This window comes from Manis pentadactyla, chromosome 11 (assembly GCF_030020395.1).
Source record: "Manis pentadactyla isolate mManPen7 chromosome 11, mManPen7.hap1, whole genome shotgun sequence".
Classification (NCBI taxonomy): Eukaryota; Metazoa; Chordata; class Mammalia; order Pholidota; family Manidae; genus Manis; species Manis pentadactyla.
The window spans coordinates 91192784-91211674 of NC_080029.1; the positions used below are offsets into that span (position 1 = coordinate 91192784).

General features: G+C 41.2%; 2 protein-coding genes across 18 annotated transcripts in view; both read left to right on the plus strand.

Moving 5' to 3' along the window:
• Positions 1-6508, plus strand: part of MGA (MAX dimerization protein MGA) — a 209433-nt gene extending 202925 nt beyond the window's left edge. For 12 of the 13 annotated variants that reach the window (XM_036923773.2, XM_036923774.2, XM_036923771.2 and 9 more), the window contains 3 exons: positions 223-453; positions 1557-1733; positions 2674-6508. In XM_036923773.2, the coding sequence (XP_036779668.2) occupies positions 223-453; positions 1557-1733; positions 2674-3959 (1694 nt within the window). In that variant the 3' untranslated portion in view covers positions 3960-6508. The remainder of the gene's footprint in view (positions 1-222; positions 454-1556; positions 1734-2673) is intronic. The other variant, XM_036923777.2, reaches the window with a different exon arrangement.
• A 134-nt stretch (positions 6509-6642) lies between these two features.
• The window catches only part of MAPKBP1 (mitogen-activated protein kinase binding protein 1), a 51182-nt gene continuing 38933 nt past the window's right edge, over positions 6643-18891 (plus strand). Inside the window, exons 1-2 of one of the 5 annotated variants that reach the window (XM_036923783.2) lie at positions 6643-10269; positions 10804-11025. In XM_036923783.2, the coding sequence (XP_036779678.2) occupies positions 10909-11025 (117 nt within the window). In that variant the 5' untranslated portion in view covers positions 6643-10269; positions 10804-10908. Of the gene's footprint in view, positions 10270-10311; positions 11026-18891 lie in introns of those variants that run through there. The other 4 variants (XM_057488718.1, XM_036923782.2, XM_057488716.1 and 1 more) reach the window with 4 other exon arrangements.

The window sequence follows — 18891 nt, forward strand, 5'->3', positions numbered from 1 at the left end:
CAGTAGATTTTTCAGATACTACTAAGTATAAGGCTTGGTTCCCAGAGTTAACAGTGGAGTTACCTTTTGACTGGATGAGAAGTTTTTCTGGATTATAATCACTCTTGCCTTGCATAGTTTTGGGGAATATAGTTAAATCAACTGGACTTCAGTTGTTTCTCTTTATTATTATTATGAGGGGGTCATGTAGAGAGTGATAATTTATTCCCTATCAATTTACAGGTAAGACAGAAGAAGTGGTCCTGAAGAAGCTAGAATATATTTATGCGAAACAACAAGCTCTAGAGGCACAAAAAAGAAAAAAGAAGATGGGATCAGATGAGTTTGATATGTCTCCCAGAACTACCAAACAGCAGGAAGGATCTGCATCATCTGTTGATCTTGGACAGATGTTTATAAATAACAGGAAGGGGAAACCTTTGATTCTTTCCAGAAAAAGAGACCAGGCCACAGGTAGGAGGGGACGTTCTTTGCTTTCCTTAATGTAGATGAACACCAGTTTAGTTTTGGTTTGTGGACCAAAAATCTAATCTTGGCCATAATTTTAGTTTTAATTAAATGAATTAAAGGGTTGTATAAAATACTAACTACATAGTATTTGGTTTCTAGCTTTACATATTCAAACCTAAGAAGTTTCCAGTAATGGTAACATGTAAGACCTACTTCTGATAGCAGTCTGCAGTCATATATTTTTCTTCTAGTGTTTGAGTAATTTTTTAAGCTGCTAGACTTCATACGTGGACTCTTGATTTCCCTGCAGTTCTGCTTATGAGTTGAGGAAGATTGGGTCTAGCTGAGACAAATAAATTGAAGCTTTAAACAAATTTTAATTTTGTTGAATCAGTCTCTGTTTCCCATCAGATAGCCTGCCAGTGAATTGCTACTAAGGAACACAGGAAATTGATTTTAAGTTCTTGCTTTCTCCTGTCTTGACTTTGGAAGTGAGCCTGTATTTATTGATTTTATGTTAGTTGTTTATATTCTTAGAGAATGATATATCCTGTTTTATTCTTTGGGTAGCCCCGCGTATGAACTAGGAAATCTGGCTTATTTTCTCAACTAGGAAAGTAGTGATGGCTTCTAAGATACGAGTTTGTTTTAACACTGAAGAATGAAATGATGTTATTACTAAGAAAGTACTTTAATGATCATTTTATCCAGTTATTTCACAGGTGGAAAAACTGAAGTCTAGAAACTACAAGTAATTTGTCAGAGGTATATAGGAAAGCAAGCCTAGGAATAGAATTGTGTATGCCTTTGTCTTGATTCAGACATCCTGACTATCAGTGACATTCTGTTGAAAAAGTGGTTCCATAGCTCTGTTCCTCAACAATAAGAAATACTTTCCCTTAGGTAAATGAGTGGATAGGTAATCGTTATTCAGGGAAAAGTGGTTCAAAAAGTAAATTCCAAGTTGAGGTTCCCTGAATTTGAAATTTATTTAAACTGCCTTTTAAGTCAGAGTGTGGCTTTAGAGATATCTGCTAGGCTCCTAGGCTACACTGCATTAGTTGAAGATTTTTTATCCTTAAATAATTTCTTATCTTCCTTAACAGAAAATACCTCACCCTCTAACTCTCCGAACACCTCTGCCAACATTGTGATGACTCCACAAGGGCAATTGCTCACTTTAAAAGGTCCCTTATTCTCAGGACCAGTGGTAACTGTTTCTCCTGCTCTCTTAGAAGCAGATCTGAAGCCTCAAGTTGCCGGCAGTGCTGTGGCTAAATCAGGTATGTCATGAATATTGTCCTTTATGGTATTGAAAAAAGTTATTTCCTGGTATCTCACAGTGACAGAGAAAGCCTTTGAATGTGTTCTATCAAAAAAGAGCTGTTATATTCACATTGCCTTGATAAGAGACCTCTTATCAACGGTACCCTCTTTTTAGAATGTTTGTACCCTCTTTATAGAACATTTTGCTCAATCTGTGGTACTGATTGGTCTTTTTTTATCTGGAATTAGAGACCATGGTCTCTAGTTATTTCTAAGTAGTAAAAGAATTGAAAAAGTGTGAAAGTAAAAGAGAAGATGGGGAATCATTGTTTTAGTTTTTGGTGTTGATAAATATTAACAATTTTGTGATAAAATTGTCGATTTATTAGTTTTTTATATAATTTATCAATTTTGTGACTCAGATAGTACACTCCTATATTACTGGCCTTATTCAGTTTGAGCACCATTCCCTTTTGGGAATAAGGAGTAGAATTGAAAAGGAAGTCTGACTTTGATGATTTAGGTTCTAGGCACCTACATTTCTGTTAAGGTAAAAGAGTATTCTTAACCAGTATTAATACTACTTAACCCAATCTGGAGGCATCATCCTTTCTCTAATACTGTTGCCTATAGGGCTTCATTTTTCTCTCAGAGTTGCAGTTAATTGGATGAACAGAATCAACATGCATGTCTGCCTAAGGATAAAGAATTAACTTGGGGAGCATTTCTATAAAATAGAATTTTATTTAGAATGGAATATCAAAGAGTCTTCTGGGTAAATTTTACCTATTTTCTGGTTAGGCTTGGTCCATAATTTGAAGAACTAATAATTCCTTTCATCTTTTTAATAAAAGTAGACTGGTGAATTTTGAGTACAACTCCCTGAGATGGTCTTTGGGTATGAGTGGAGAGAGATACTTACTATTGTAGATCTAAATGATGTTTTTCCCCCTCCAGAAAACGACGACTTATTTATGATGCCAAGAATTGTTAATGTGACATCATTGGCTACAGAGGGAGGTTTGGTAGATATGGGTGGCAACAAATATCCTCCTGAAGCTCCTGATGGCAAGCTGCCTGACCACCTGAAAAACACTGTCAGGAGTGAAGAAGGCTCCTTTGAAGATTCGGGTAGAATCTCTTCCAGAGGCAACCATAGAGATGGCAGAATGGCATTGGGTCCAACACAGGTTTTTCTGGCAAATAAAGATTCTGGTTTTCCACAAATAGTTGATGTTTCCAGTATGCAGGAAGCACAAGAGGTCTTACCCAAAAAGATTTCTGGTGATCTGAGAGGGAGTCAGTATAAATGGAAAGACTGTGAATCAAGATGGGAGAGACTGAAGCCAAAGGAGTCTCCATTTCATAAATTAAAGATGAAAGATCTCAAAGACCTCAAAGACTCAAGCATAGAGATGGAACTGAGAAAGGTAGCATCAGCTATAGAGGAAGCAGCACTTGATCCTGGTGAATTACTAACTAACATGGAAGATGAGGATGATACTGATGAGACACTAACGTCTCTACTCAATGAGATTGCCTTTCTTAATCAGCAGCTAAATGATGACTCTGTTAGCCTAGCTGAACTGCCCACCACTATGGATACAGAGTTCCCAGGAGATTCTCGACGGGCTTTTATCAATAAGCTTCCTGGTGGGAACAGAGCAACTTTCCAGGTTGGCCACTTGGGAACTGGTGTGAAAGAGTTGCCTGATGTACAGGGGGAGAGTGACTCTGTCAGTCCTCTCCTCTTGCATTTGGAAGATGATGACTTTTCTGAGAATGAAAAACAACTTGCAGAGCCAACCTCTGAGCCAGATGTCCTTAAGATTGTTATTGACTCTGAGATAAAAGATTCCCTCCTTTCCCATAGGAAAGCCAGTGATGGAGGGAAGAGTGCTTCTGGCATCCCTGCAGAGCCTGAAAGTGTGTCTTCACCCCCCATCCTACACATGAAGGCTGGCCTAGAGAACAGCAACACAGATACTTTGTGGAGGCCTATGCCAAAGTTGGCACCTCTAGGTTTAAAAGCAGCTAATTCTTCTAGTGAGGCAGATGGTCAGAGTCTCAAGGTGATGCCTTGTTTGGCACCTGTAGCTGCCAAAGTTGGGTCAATTGGACACAAAATGAACTTAACAGGGAATGACCAGGAATGCCGGGAGAGCAAGGTGATGCCTACATTGGCACCTGTTGTGGCCAAATTAGGCAGCTCTGGGGCCTCACCAAGTTCTGCAGGGAAGTGAACTTAATTGTCCTCAGGCAGAAGCCAGGCTGTGAGGGGAAACCTCCTTTCTCTGCAGGCCTCTGTTATTATTTGTCATGGACATGTGATCCCTGATGTGGTGGATAATGGTAGAGAAAGAGGGTAGGATGCTGACCTCGGTACAAGAAATTATTACTATGAAATTCTGATCATGTTAAAATGTGTTACCTCACTTGTGGTGCTGGGTCTCCTCATCCTCTCTAAGAAGATGTGATTCATTACTGAACATGAGGTGCCCCTCTTACCCAAGGAGTTCATAATAGGACTCTAGGTCCATAGTGTTTCCTAGTTCTTCCCTCCCAGAGAAAAAGCTGCTTGAGACTTTGGAGTTGCTATGGACTGCACTGTAGTTGATAGCTGTTGTTGAGGTCGAGTCTGAAATCTAAGGAATGTGATGCACTTGTGCAGAGGGATCCAGATGAGAGAGTTTTTAGTTGGTGTTTCAAGAGTAGGGAGAGAGAGGATGAGTTCCATGGAATACCAAAGTGAAGGACATGAGTCATTCAGCAAAATTTTCTCTTCTTTAATATCCCAAGTAGCTTCCATTCCCTCACCTTTTCAATCAGAATTATAAATCCAAGCCTTCTGGTAAAGTAGGAATGCTTTTTAACCTTTATTACTGAGGTAATTATTTTGAAATGTTAAAGTACTAGTTCTCCCTTAATGTTTTCGGGTATTAAAAAGACCGCTTCATAGTACTAGGGATTTCTTCCTTGAATATATATTTTGGAGGTAGGCAGAGGGAACCCTTACCCATTCATAAGTCATGTCACTCAAGAGACACCTAAAATGAGAAGCATTCCCTCTCCTGACCAGAGACAGTGGCCAAAATAATAAATTGTGGGGCTGGATACTTACCAAATCAAACCAGCCTTCTGGTGCTTGAAGGTTTCATTCATTATTACCTGCAGAGGATGTCAAGAAAAGAAAAGTCACAGTAGGCACTCTTACCAGGGAAATAAGGCAGTATTTGAATCACAAGATATATTTTTTATTATCTGCTACCATGGAGTCAATGATCTGTAGAGCTTTTTCACTCATTAGCTGTCAGGGTGTGAAGGACTGACAGCCTGTAAAGATAAAGATATTTATATTTTTGTATAGTTGTTTTCATAATTTCTCAAAGGCTGAAGTTTTCAACCTAGAAGATGAGATTTGTATTGAGTATAGAAATGATGTTTCCTATCTAGTTTGTAAATAATCATGGTGCACTTGAGGGGTCTCTTGGAAATTCCTGGGGGCAAGAATCACTATTCTGAAAATGTATAGACTGGGATTTAGCTGCTGCATTTTGCCTTTCTTAAATAACTCTATTTTGGAATGTAATCCCTGTTCTGTCTTCACTGACAGGTTTGCTTGTGTTGTGAAGTACTAACACAAGAGCTTCCAGTGCCTGGGCTGTGCCTAGGTGATGCTGTTTCTTCTATAATCTTGCCTTCTTTATCCCAAATCCCACTCAGCATATCTTCAGACCTAGGTGGTGAGACCAACTTTGGAATAGTTTTAGCCAGTGAATTATTACTTCCATGGTTGGGCCCCTTTCTAGTAACTGGTAAGCAACAGATTGAAAAGGGTGGAAAAATTTCCTCTGCAAATATGCAGTGGGAGCAAATTCTTTGTTCGTTTTGTGCTACTTGCCTTTCTAGACCAGCTCATCAGCATTCAACCCTCCTTCCTCTAAAGGTTACTGAAGAAGCTTGAAGTCAATAATGAACACCCTTCAGCTTCTCACTATCCCTGCCACTCCTCTTTGTCCAGCAGATTTCATTCAATGCCTTAGCCAGAGAGTCCAGCACCTGTCCCCCCTGCTAATAATTGTCGTTGGAGAATACTAGTACTTTAATCCAGGTATAAAAATTTCCCATTATTTCCTTGCTTGTCTCATCCTTACTTTTCCTCCTGACTTCCCAAGGTTCTTGTTATGGCTTTTGAGGGTCAGCCAAGGAGCAGGCAAGTGAATGAATAATCCTCAGGAAGAGAAGGACCATTCTGTTTCTGAACACTGTCCCTTTTTAGAAGAAAATGGATGAACAGGTAATAATTAGTTCTTGATGGGAAGATATTTGGCTCTGTTTATGAGAGATGTACAAAGATGGAAATGAGAGAGAATTTCAGGTGTTCAAGAAAGGCTGCAGATGTCATTACAAACCTCCAAGATAATGGTGTTTTCAAGACGTCTTAAGACTTGAGAAGTTGTCAGGGCTGATTTAAGGAGGAGTGTCTTCAGAACAGTCTTGCAGTCTTGGCAGAAATCTAAACTCCCCCAAAACTCCTACCCTTTAACTTTACCCTCAGAGAAACCAATGTATGAAAATTACATGTGTGATTATAAAAGATGTAGTTGAGTGAGAGGAGTTGAGGAATCGGGAGGATAGTGAGCTCTCACCCTAACTCTATAAGAAGCATGATCTCAGTAGACCAATAATTCGCCTTTTTATACATCTGTAAATAAATGGAATGTTTTTAAGAATATAATTATGTCAGATTTAGCTTTTTCTTTTATATATTAAATATATATCTTTCCTTTTCTGTTTTTGGAAAATGACTATTTTTTTAGAAACTTAACAGAAGATGTTTGGTGAGTGGAAGGCAGAATGTATAAACTTGAAATAAATCAGTTATAAATTAAAGCCCAACTTGGTTTTGGGAAGTTTGTGCTGAATTGGAGTAGAGAATCCTAATGTCCTGAGACTTTTGAGAGGGGTGTCATTGAAGTAGTTTTATCATAGGAATTCCTTACTGTTTTCAAAGTTCCTGACATGACATTTGGGGGTTTTACTGTACTTATAGTATTACATGGTGTCTTCAAAATTTTGTATAATTTGATGCAAGTATTTGTCTCAAGAAGTCCTACTTCTTGAATAGAAAGGTTAGCCTCATAGTACCAATGTGTGCAAGGTAATATAGCTGGTAACCTGGGAATAACAGGACATAAACAGTCTTAGTGATTAAGGACAATAGATGTTCTTAAAGCAAGATATGTTAACTAGTGTGATTTACAAAATAATTAAAGGAGTCCTTCTGACACTGAACTAACAGATCAACTCCAGTTATACAAACTTTATACAGATTGCTTTGTGTAATTTTATATAAAGGCAGGGATTTTGTCCTAGAAGTATGTATGAAATACCTGACATTAGAAGCCTATTAAAAGTTTGAAAATTTTTTGAACACAGAAGAAAGGCAGACAATCCATATGTCATTTGGGGGCAGGGTTTAGTAGTATAGATTTTCTTCTAATTATACTGCTTGAGATGCTGAAATGAAATGAGCTCAAGTGAATTGAGAGGTAAACACACTTTGAAAGTGTGTCTAAAAAATGGTGATAAATCTTGTTCACCACCCCCAGAAATGTAAAAACAAAAAACAATGCACAGAGTAGGCAGCACATTTTCAATGACTTCTATAGAGAATGATAACCAAGAATCAGAATACATTTCTTGCACAAAATTGTTGATTTTGAAGAATGTGTTTGAAAGGGCATAAGTACTTCATGTCATTGTACTACCTCTAATCAGACTTTACAAGAATATGAATGGCTTGATGCAGAGATTAGAGCTAAGGTATACAGACTCACTGCTGTTTGGAGAAGAAAAGGTCAGTCAAAAATGCATTTTTTGAAAATAAGTTGGGGAGATAATTAGATATATACAACTTTTGAACTGAGGCATAATTGTACTATATGAAATAATGACTGAACTCCTCTACAAAGATTCCTAAGTGTTGAGCAGTAGTTAATGTAGGTGTGTGTGGAGGGTTAAGAAGGGTAAACCATAGGATTAGTTGGAAATTTTGAGACAAAATCTAAGCTCTACCAAATTCTTCTATCATAAACTCTGCTGTTAGAGGAGATTTTGTTAAATAGGAAAGCAGTCCTGGGAGCATTGTTTTGAGGTCCGTCCTGTTTTCAACTGCAAGCTTTGGTCTCAGCTGTTCTGCAGTGCCTTGCATATAAAGGTGCTCGATAAATATTTGAATTGATGAGCAAATGTTTACTCTAGCCAGTTAGTTTTCCAGGATCTTATACTTGCACCTTTTTCATGTTAAACTAAGGGTGAATTTTAAAATCTGATCTAATGAGCATAACAGAAAATTGTGTACTTCTAGAGATCTAGAATTTTAGAATCTGACAACTATGTATGTATACATACTTGGGACACACACAAGCAGAATAAAGTGAAGTAGTGTATAGAGGGTGAAATACAAGAGTCAACTTCACTCTGGAAGGTGGGATGGCACAGATTTAACTTGTACAAGAGGGAATAATGCTTCCATTCACACTGGACCTGGGACTTATTTTCTGAGGAGTTCATGAGGCATAACAGCCTATAGCCTGTTTCCATATTGGCACTTCAAAGGCTGCATGGTACCTAAACAATGGAGATTGGACTAAATTGTGAAGAATTAAAAATATGTGGTTTTTGCCTTAGACTGGAAGTAATGATATTCTAGAATTAAGAAATTTGATTACACTGTTCTCAGTTGTTTTTCACCTAGATATCTGAGACAATGAAAGCAGGAGCTTGGATTTGCCTATGGAGCTTCAGCTTCAAATGAGAGTAATTTGGGGAACATTTTCTCTAAGTGCATAAACCAGGATAGCTGTGGACAGGAAATTACCATTGACATTCTATAAACCCACTTGCCTGGCCATTATTGGTTTAGGTAAGTTAGAAAACAATTGGTGAACACAAAAATAATTTGGAGATTTAGGGACAACTTGAGATGGCAGTTGCTGGGGAATGTAGTACACAAGTAAGGACACCAGGTGGCACCGTTTCTATTAGCTCCTACCCCCATAGAGAGGAAAGTCAGACTGGCAAGTTGAAGGCATCAACCCCCTATTTCATACTGGTAAGGCTAATGACACTTGTCTCCCTCCTCCAGATTTGGGAAATGTGACCGTTTCATTTTGTATTTCATTACATCTGCAGTGCATGGTTGAAGGGAAGGAATATGCCTCTGATAGCTATTGACAGTTGTCTAGGTAACCAAAAATTACAGATGTCATTTTTAGTATGTGGCTACAATACACAACAATACATAGCTCTTTTGCCATTTAGCTGTACAAGGCACACCCAGAACAATGGGTTTAGGGGTTCTTTTTTGCTATCATGTCATCTCCCCTGGTGGTTCACAGGGTCTGGATTGGATGAGACATACTCCAGTGTACTATTTCTCTGTACTATTTCTCTGGGGCCCAAGTCTTTTGGCTTAGGCTAACCTTTTCGTAAGAGAACTGAGATAGCAAAAAGGCAGAAAGTTTCCTAGAAAGTGGACTTTTGGCTGAGACACATGAAATATGTAAAGGTGTGTGTGTGTTTGTCCCCACCACGAGCCAGAAAAAACTATACGACTCAGTCAAGCGCCACCGGATTGATAGCGATCTCCACAAAGTAAAGGTACTATGGGAAAGGCTTCATGAGTAAATTTTGACAGGAACAAGGAAAATGGAGCAAAGAAGTCCCGGTTTAACTGGATCAAAGCACAGTGGGACACCAGAGGCTAAAGAAACCATGAAACATATCCCGGAGCACATTTACTTGTCTACCCTCCCCCACACTCCTGCAATTCTTCAAGGCTAACATCTCCCTCCTCTTCTGTCATGGCCAATTAGGTCGCCCAGTTCAAAACTGTATTAGTGGTCGAAATAATTACTCAGGAGAGTCATTATTTACACGTAGGCCAACGTGCCAGGCAGGCGGCAAGCAGAAACTGTTCGAACCGCTTTAAACCCCAGCGCTTGGTGGGAGCAGAGCCTCACCGCTCTGCCTCAATGTTGTAATTCTGAGGTAGGAGTTTCAGTTTTGGTGCCTCCGGCCCATGAAACGCCAACCATAGCACCCTGGGGGCGTGGTTGCCGTCTAGTTGGGGCTCTGGGAAGGGCAGTCCTCCGGGGGACCAGGCCTGATAATACCATAAAAGGCTCGGTTCTCCCATTTCTGGAGCCGTGTTCTGTTGACCTTCCCCGAGGAGCGATATCCGCGACTACATAGTGCGGAATCCACGGTTCTCGAATCCCGCGTCCGGCTTCCTAGGCCCTTTCATTGGCTCCGCCCCCATAAGGCTTACTCGGCCACTCTCGGAACGCTCTCCTGGGTAGAATACAAGCCGCACCCCCTTCCCTCGGCTCCGCCTACCGAGCCCGTAGCGTGGCCCAGGCTGTAGTTCGCGTTTTGAGCCGCTCGTGCCACCATAGCTGCTGCCACCGCTACCGCCGCGGAGCTGAAATCGCCTAGCGCGATGCCTGAGGGCGCCGTGCGCGGGGCAGTCCCCGAGCCCCAGGGCTGGTGAGGCTGGGCCCGAGTGAGGGCGCTGGCGAGTAGTGGGGGCTTCTGAGGGAGGTGAAAGAGAAAGGTGCAGGGCTCCTGTGGAGAGCGGAAAGCGAGTCCCGGAGGGTCGGGGTGGAGGAGGGAGGCTCCCTTGGCAGAACGGGTTGCCGGCCCACAGCGAGCCCCGCCGCGCCTTGTCCTGCCGGTCGCCAGCGCAGGTACCCAGGCCCCCTGCAGGACTCCTTGGCGGCGTCCTTCCGTAGATACTGCAGTTGCCATGGGAACAGTTGGGAAGTAACGGGGACCAGACCAGCCGCCAGCCCTACTAGGGCCCATCCCATCCCTCTAGTTAAACGCCTCTGGGCAGGCGTGGGCCTGGCATTTCTTAGCGGCTCAGGCTTTTTTTCCTCCTTTTTCATGGGTTTGTCCTTCAGACGGCATAAAAAAACAAATAGGTTTGAAGGCGAACATGAGAAGGGAGAGAGCAATACCTAGAGATAGGAACTGCAAACACGGCTAGGCAGAAGCATAAGGTGGCCTCTGCCATCTCAGGTCAGTAAGAGGGCATACTGGAAGGACCTGTGGAGTGGGAAGGCAGTGCCACTGGTGAGACAAGTCCCAAGACTGGGCCAGAAACTGTCCCCGAGCCTCCTCATCATGATGGCCGTGGAAGGATCAACCATTACCAGCCGTATCAAGAACCTGCTGCGATCCCCATCGATCAAATTACGCAGAAGTAAGGCAGGAAACCGGCGAGAGGACCTCAGCTCCAAGGTGAGTTCTAGTACTGGGAGCCACTCCTTTCCAACCCTCCCCTCTTCTGCTCCATGTTCCTCTTTCATCTTCCTCTTCCTTGGGAAAAAGGAGCACTAGAAGCCCCTGTTGGTGCTCAAGATCAATTGTGCCCATTTCTGCCCTTCAAGAAAACAGGGATTTAGTTTTGGGTTAAAGGAAAAGAGCAGCAGGGGTGGGCATTCTGAGATTTATCCATGAAGAGGGGAATAGGAGAAAGGCAGCTGGGTTCAAATGTGGCTCCATTACAAACTAAGTCTGCTTGGGCAAGCCAGTTGATATGCTATGACTCAGTTTCCCCTCTTGGAAGAGTGTAGTGGGACACATACTGTGTGTAGGGCTAAGCTGTGACTAATGTAGCCACAAATGTTAGTGTCACAGCTGGGGTCTTGTAAGGCAGTAGTAACAGAGAGAAATAAGCTAAAACATGTAGTCTGAGGAATTGGCTTGGTAAATGATTACCCGGGATCAGAACAAATTTATTTGTCCCTTCAAGAGAACTAATTTATACTGAAGCTTCCTGGCTTCTTGGGAATGCTGACATACAAGGAGTAAGCTATCTGTCAACAAAATAGTTCTCTTGGTTTGCTCTTGAATATTGCTTATCTCAATCATTATATGCCAAGAGCTACATCCCATCCTCAGAGGCCGAGTCCCTTCCTATCCCCTTAGTTGTCTGGGTATTGGTCTTTTATGCTTTCTTCAACTTTCTTGAGCTCCCCAATTTTGGAAATATCAAAGTAGACTAAATTTATTTAATCCCTAAGGAAACCTAGGGCTTTCTTCCCCATGGAATTAGATTAGATTTTTGAATCTTGTTAGTAGCCTGTAAATACAGTAAGTAGCATTGTGTGTACAGGATTGCTACAGGCAGAGGCATTTGAGACAGCAGCATTTTATTGCCTTGCCTATATCTCTTCAGAGATGAGTAAGGCCAATGAAGAATAATTTAGAGTGCTAATGTACAGCATGGCAGGGTTGTGGGAGGACTTAGTTCAGATCCCCATCACTTAGCAGAACCTTACTTGGATTGTTCAGAAGGTGAACTGCTTTCCTGTGTATTTCAGCAGAGGTTGTATTGAACTGAAGTTGGCCATGAGTTTCCATGGCGGTGGAGATAGTGACCTTTCCAAGGATGCTTACTAATCACAGAGGCAGGAGAATGAGCCTGAAACTTAGAAACTGTCTTAGATTGGACTCTCTTCCCTCCTTTGTTGTGTTAGATCATTCTTAGTACAGCAAGCTCTTGTATTCTTGGCTGGAAACTTAGTAATGACCAGTACTATTAGAACAGTCCTTTCATATCTTTGGCCTCTTTTTCTGACCAAGAATGGTATAGATAGTAGAAATGTGTGATGGGAGTTTAGTCTTTAGTGTTAATACTTACTGTAGCGTTGGTCTGGAATCCAGAAGGTATGGTCACCATTCTTTAAAACTTCCCATGTTATTCATCATTAGTGCATTCAACAAATGTTCATCATGGCCCTTTTATGCGTGGAGTCAGTGATGAATAGAACATTGTCTTGGCCATCAAAAAGCTTGTGGCTAGTCAGACATGTAACAAAATAATTACAGTATGATGTGTTAAGTGTTGTCTACAAGTATGCATAAAGGGTTAGTGGTAGCACTGGGGAGGGAACCTAAGTCAGTTTAGGGGAATTAGAAAAGATTTCACAGAGGAAAGGATGCTTATACTGTGAGTCCTGAGGCAGGAGGAGAAGAGAAGCTCTCCAAGGAAACAGTGAAAAAGGGCATTTCTGGCATTACCATCAAACATCCCTGTTTCAAATAAGAATTCAGTGCTTCAGACTACTTTAAATGGCTTTATTTGTCCTAAAGCTGTGAATGAAGGAAATACTTTGCCAAAGTTGAATGACCTTTGAATAGTCTGACAGATCCAGAGTGCTGGTGCATATCTTTAGCACCTAAAAGGAGTAGCTGTCTTTGTGTGCCTAGGACCCTGTAGATGCCTGATTCCTCACACTCCTTATTGGAGACTCTCTACCTAAGATAATTCTAAAAGCCCACTTGTGGCAACCCACATAGGACCTGGTGTATAAGGCTTTGTGAGCTACACTTGGTGGCTGTGGGTAATCGTGGTAATAGGCAAAGAACTTGTGATTCATGGATAACTAACTTTGAAATAAAATATGATGACCAAGAGATATATGCCTTTGTGGGATAGGGGAAAGGGGGCAAAGAAGGAAGTGACAGGCCCTTTATGCAGCTCGTACCTCAGATGGTGGCCCACTGCTTTGAATCATTCTGTTCCTTCTGTCTGAAGTAGCCTTTTTACCAAATTATCTATTTTTAGGTCCAACACTATATTTACTGGAGCCACAGGGTCTTCTCTCTTCTCTGACTAGACTCGGTACCTTGGAACCAGACTCTAAGTGTTCTTTTATGTATGTCTTCATTACCTAAGATAAGGGTCATGTTCTTCATTTCCTTTCCATCCCACTGTTTAGTACAGTGTAAGGTATGCAGTAAAGACTAAATGAATGAGAACAATGTAAAGATGTCAAATATAGTGGGGGATAAACTTGGAATTCCAGAAGAATAGGAAATGACCAGGAGGAGCTGTGACCTCTTTAGAAGAGAAGTCAAAATAAGGAATAATAAAATGTTGGAAAAGATTTTATTTCCTCTTTAGGTGTGAAGGGCATAGGAGAGAAGGAGAAGTACACTTTTGCAGTAAGTAGTGCTCATGAAAGGTTTTTTTAATTCAGGAGAGATATAGTTAAAATATGTTTAAAAGCTGAAGTGAGAGCCCATAGAAATGGAGATGTATGTTATTAGAGAGAATAAATGGGAGCTGGAATTTTTATTAAACTTTCTCTAAGAGAGGAAAATCTCTGCAGTGTAATAAAATTGGAAGAGCAGTTTGAAATTTTGTGCCAGATCTGCTGAATTTTGAAGTATAACTCAGTTATCAGTTGTAAACACCCTTCAGTCTAATCCTGTGTGGTTGTCAGTTCTACCTCTCATCTTATTTGAGGCTGTGTTTTCCTTAAGAAACAAATGTGTATGTTCTTGGTAGCTAACTCTCCCCATCTTTTCTTAAAGTTTCTGAAAGAGTTTTATGTGGAGGGAGCTGGTTTGTTCTTCTGTTTTAACAAAGAACAGAGATGGACTGAAGCCAAGCAGACAAGATTTAAGTTAGAGACACAAAAGGATTGCTTGTGTTAGAGGGTTGTTGATTTTTGAAAAAGTAAGTGATGGAGGTTTTCAAATCTTCATCCTCCTTAATAGCCATGAATCCAGTCTGGATTGTGTATTATCTTTGTGGAGACAATGGGCAAAGTGACTTGCAGCTTTTTTTGTAGTTCTCAGTTTTTAGGAATGTAGGTTTGAGCATTCATTCCCCCAGCCGCCCTCCTCCACACACCCCTCACATTTTCCCCCCAATTTTCTCCTGATTGTATGGTTGTGCTTTGAGCCCTTAAATATGTGGCTCTAAGAAGAGTTTGTGTAGGTGAGTTTCAGGGAGGAGAAAAAACTGGCAATAATCTAATTTCAGCTTTTGCTCAGTGTTTGAGCCCAGATATTACTAGTATTGAGAGTCTTTAATCTGCTTATTTGGTTGGGCCTGGGGAGGTGGGTGGCAGGGTGCAGGGAGCATATTCATTTTCAAAGTATCTATGGATCATTGACTCTAGCTTGATGGCTCTCAACGTCAGGGAAAAGTTAGCAGTGCAGTGAGATATCAGAATACCTGTGCATCATCTTAAGACTGCACATTCCTGGGCCCCATCCTGGCTATATGAAATCAAAACCTCTGGGGGTAGAGTTTGGTACTTGTGTTATGTTAAGTTCCACCAGAAGCCCACTGCTGGGTTATGAACCCCTGGCTTAAGTGCTAGGACCCTGAAATCTGTTGGCTTCATACCCAAAGTCCTCTTGGAAGCTTCTTGAGGGTATATAAAGCTAGCCCAGTAAGTGTACTCTTCTCCTTGAGTAGTTTTTATTACCACTACATCTCTAGACTGATTGCTCCATAAACTATGTCAGGGATAGCTCTGAGAGAACTGTCCTGTTGTAGGGTCAACTCAGCTATGAGGATCTAATCATTGCTGTACTAAGAGATCAGCAGGAATTTCCTCTGTGGGCAGCAATAGGAAACTTCATGATAATATCCCTGATTCCTGGCCATTTTTTAATGTCACCATTCTACTACCCACTTCCCTTGGGACTCTTAGGAACCAAGAGTTTTTAGTGTTCAATACACACTCTCTGGGCTCCCCACCTAGACCAGAGGACCAAGAGTAGAGGCCCCTGTGGCCAGCAGCCCTGCCTCCCACCTGCCTTTGTGAATGAACTTGGCCAAGTTTTTCTCTCTTTCTGTATTCTTCAATTAAGGCTTCAGTGTATATTTCAGTTAATGGAATATCTTGTGGTCCTCAAAACAGGGGGTGTATAGTGAAAAGTGTGGGGTATTTTCCAGGTTTTGTTTCTTTGATCATCATTTCTCCTTCTAGTGCCTGCAGCTGCCCTCAAAGTGATTCTCACTGGAGAGACCCAGCCACTCTAAACTTTGCTGTCTGAAAGAACCCAGCCTCTAAGTTGTCTTGCAAAGCTTTCCTTCATGCATTTGGCCTCGCTCATTTCAGAGTGTAATAGCCCTGCTGTCCTCCAAGTTTCTTTTCCCTCTCCCAGCTTACAGTTTAGGGCAAGTTTTCCCTGTTGAATCAGTTTGAGTCATTGCCTTATTTTCTGCTGATATTTTGAATGGTTTTGGGGTCAGCTCAGCTATGAGGATCTGATCATTGTTGTACTAAGACAGATCAGCAGGAATTTCCTCTGACTTGACATTTCTCTGACTTGACTTCTTGCTTTCGTTTGTCACCTGAGTGTTTTCATTTTTTGGCTAATGAAAAAGCATTGGTAAAAGTGAGGCTTCAGCCTGACCTCTGTAACCTCTGTAACTCTGTGAGTCTAAAAGATGGGCTTGTGGCTCTTCTTTCCCCTTTGCAAGACAGTCCAGGGCTTGAAATTTGGGACTATGTTTATTCAAACTAAGCTTCTCTGGGAGCTGGTCTGTCCCTCTGTTGTTCTTAGAGTATCTGCTGGTTTTACTTCATGTCCAGACTGCAGTGTTCGTAAGAAAAAAAGCTACAGTGTTTTCAGGAGGATTTGTTGTATTATACATCACATTCCCACTGCTACAAGCTAAGCCTCTCCCCTGGACTCCATTGTTTGATGCAGGCCAAGGCCTAGTTTTCTGTCAGCCTCCTTCTACAGCAGTTCTCAGCAGAGGTGTGGAATGAGAGCTGCCCACCTGTTAACTGAATCAAATCCATATTTTTGGATTTGCCTTAACTTCTGTTACCTTTTACTATTAAAGCAAAAGGGGACAGGAGGTCAAGAAACAAAGGGAGTATGACAGACCAATTGGGCAGTGTGGATCTTTAGGGTTGATATTTTTTAGTGTTCACATTTTCCAAATTTTGGTTTCCTTCCTCCCAATGGTTATATCAGCAAGTCCGCAGTGCTTCTAAATTGGCTACAGCATTTTTCTTAGGTTTTGAAGGATACTTACAGAAGGATGAGTTAACAGTATGGATGTCTCCTCTTAACACTTGTAGGGAGTAAATGCCACCACCTCTTTTTTTTTTTTAAATCACAGAGAATGTTTTTAATGCTTTTTTTCTAGCCTATAAAACAATCTTTTTTTTAGACTAGATTTCTAAGTTTACACACCTTATCATTCCCCCCTAAAGCTGGGTGAGGTTAAAGATATTTTCCCTTCGCTGCCCCTTCATTCATAGTTGAGATTTAAATTTACTTGAAGATCTTGGACCACCACTTTGTGAAACTACAGGGCTGATTTTTTTTCCCCTTTGTCAAATTTTCTTTTGGAGGAATCTGAGAAGGGAATTTCTTAGGTTCTTCTGGATTTGAACATTGCTTCTCATCATGCTGAGTTCCCTACAATTTCTAACTTCCCATCATGCTTCTCATCAGGCTTTGAGATCTGTGTTCCTTAGTGGTGATTCTGGTCATTTCCTGTAAGTTCAGCTGACCTTATTACAGGTGCTGGCACTTAAAAAAAAAAACTTAAAAAAATTATGAACTATAACATAGAAAGCTTATGAAATATAATAGCATAATACTGTATTGTGAATAATTATTAAACGATCACCATGTAACCAAGTAAATAAGTAGAACCCTGCCAAAGTATTGGTACAAGGGATGTGAAGTTGATGGTGTCATCAAGGTGGGTGAAGCCGGAGATGAGGTTTTTGTCTTAAAATATAATTAAGATGATTTTATTTTTAAAGATGAAAAACACCCCAAATCTTGATTTGGACTATTTGTTCTTTTACTTTTCAGGTTTCTTCTTTTCCCAATTATAGATTTGTGCCATTCAACATTTTTCAGGCAGTTTGCTTATTGTAACCACCTCTTTTCAGCCTGTGCTGTCAGTGTCTCCTATCCTTATCTTACTCTCCGAATAATAATACTAGAAATAATACTGGCAGTGACAATAATGACTTGGCATTTATTGAGCTTTTACTGTGTTCTCTGCTAAGCATTTTACATATATTATCTCATTCAGGTTTTAAACCACCCTACTATAAATACTGCTATTATTATCCCCATTTTGTAGATGAGGAAACTAATGCTAAGAGAGGTCAGGTGAGTAGCTGGTGGTCCCATAGCATAGGTGGCTGAGTTGGGACTCAAACCTTGGCTATCTTAACTTCAAAGCTCACACTTATCTTTATTCTGTACTCCTCTCAGGGAGCCTTTATGTGCAAAACATAACACTGAGTGCAGAATTATGCCTAATATTGCATTCAGCTTGGAAAAGAGCAGTACCTTAAAATATACCCACATTTTTTATAACATTCCCACAACATGCCCCATAAAAATTAACTTAGTGAATTTCTCAGACTGTTATTTCTGAGCCATGTTCAGCAACCCTTGTCCCTCTACATCTTGGCTCTTCTTACCAGCCCCAACTCCAGATTTCCTGAACTGGTATCCCCACTTTTTGCCCCATGGCATATTAGGAACTGTACATCTTGTGGTGTTGTGGGTACATGAATGTCTAGTTGACAGGGTACAGCTGTGTGGTTCCAGAAGACCGTAAGTCACAAGCAGTTGCTGCTTCTCTCTTGGGGTTGGAGCAAGGAGGGCGAGTGAAGCCTCAGTTGTTTTTGTGTGTGAATATCATGGGGCTTTAAACTGTTCTGCTCATAGTTAGCAAATTAGTTGATGTTGTATGTAGCTCACGCTCCCGACTGCTTGCTAGTGCTGCCTACCCCAAATCTCTCCCTCTTTAACTCTGTACTCTACCTCTTTGTTGTCTCTGTGGCTGTTCCTACACACAGTTGACCTTGTCTTTGAAGCTATTGAAAGTCACTGAGCTGAAATGCCTATTTTCTGTGTAAAAACTAGATCTAGAATGCCTTGTGCCAGAGCTGAGTTGCTTGATACTGTTGGGGTTCAGTTAACATGAAAATGAGCAAAAATGAGGTCATTTTGAACACTTGACAGTGTTTGCCTGGGCAGGCTCCAGGGTTGCTGAGTTCTTTGAGCAAGTGTGTTGCCTGATCTCAAATTTATATTATTTTAATTTATTCCCCCAAGTAAGCAGGATAATGCTATGGGGGCATGTGCATGGGATCTTCATGCATGCTTTCTTGCAGTTGTCCCAGTTTGTCCCAGAGAGAGGAAGCCCCAAGCCTGGTGGATTGGGTGGAGGGCAGCCCACATGCAGTTTGTGATCACGGGGGAGGAGCTCAGAGCATGCTCAGAAACCCTGACCCTTGCCACCTCTCAGCTACTGTCTTGGAGAAAAGCAAGCAGCTGCTTGTCAGGACTAAACATGCAACAGGCATG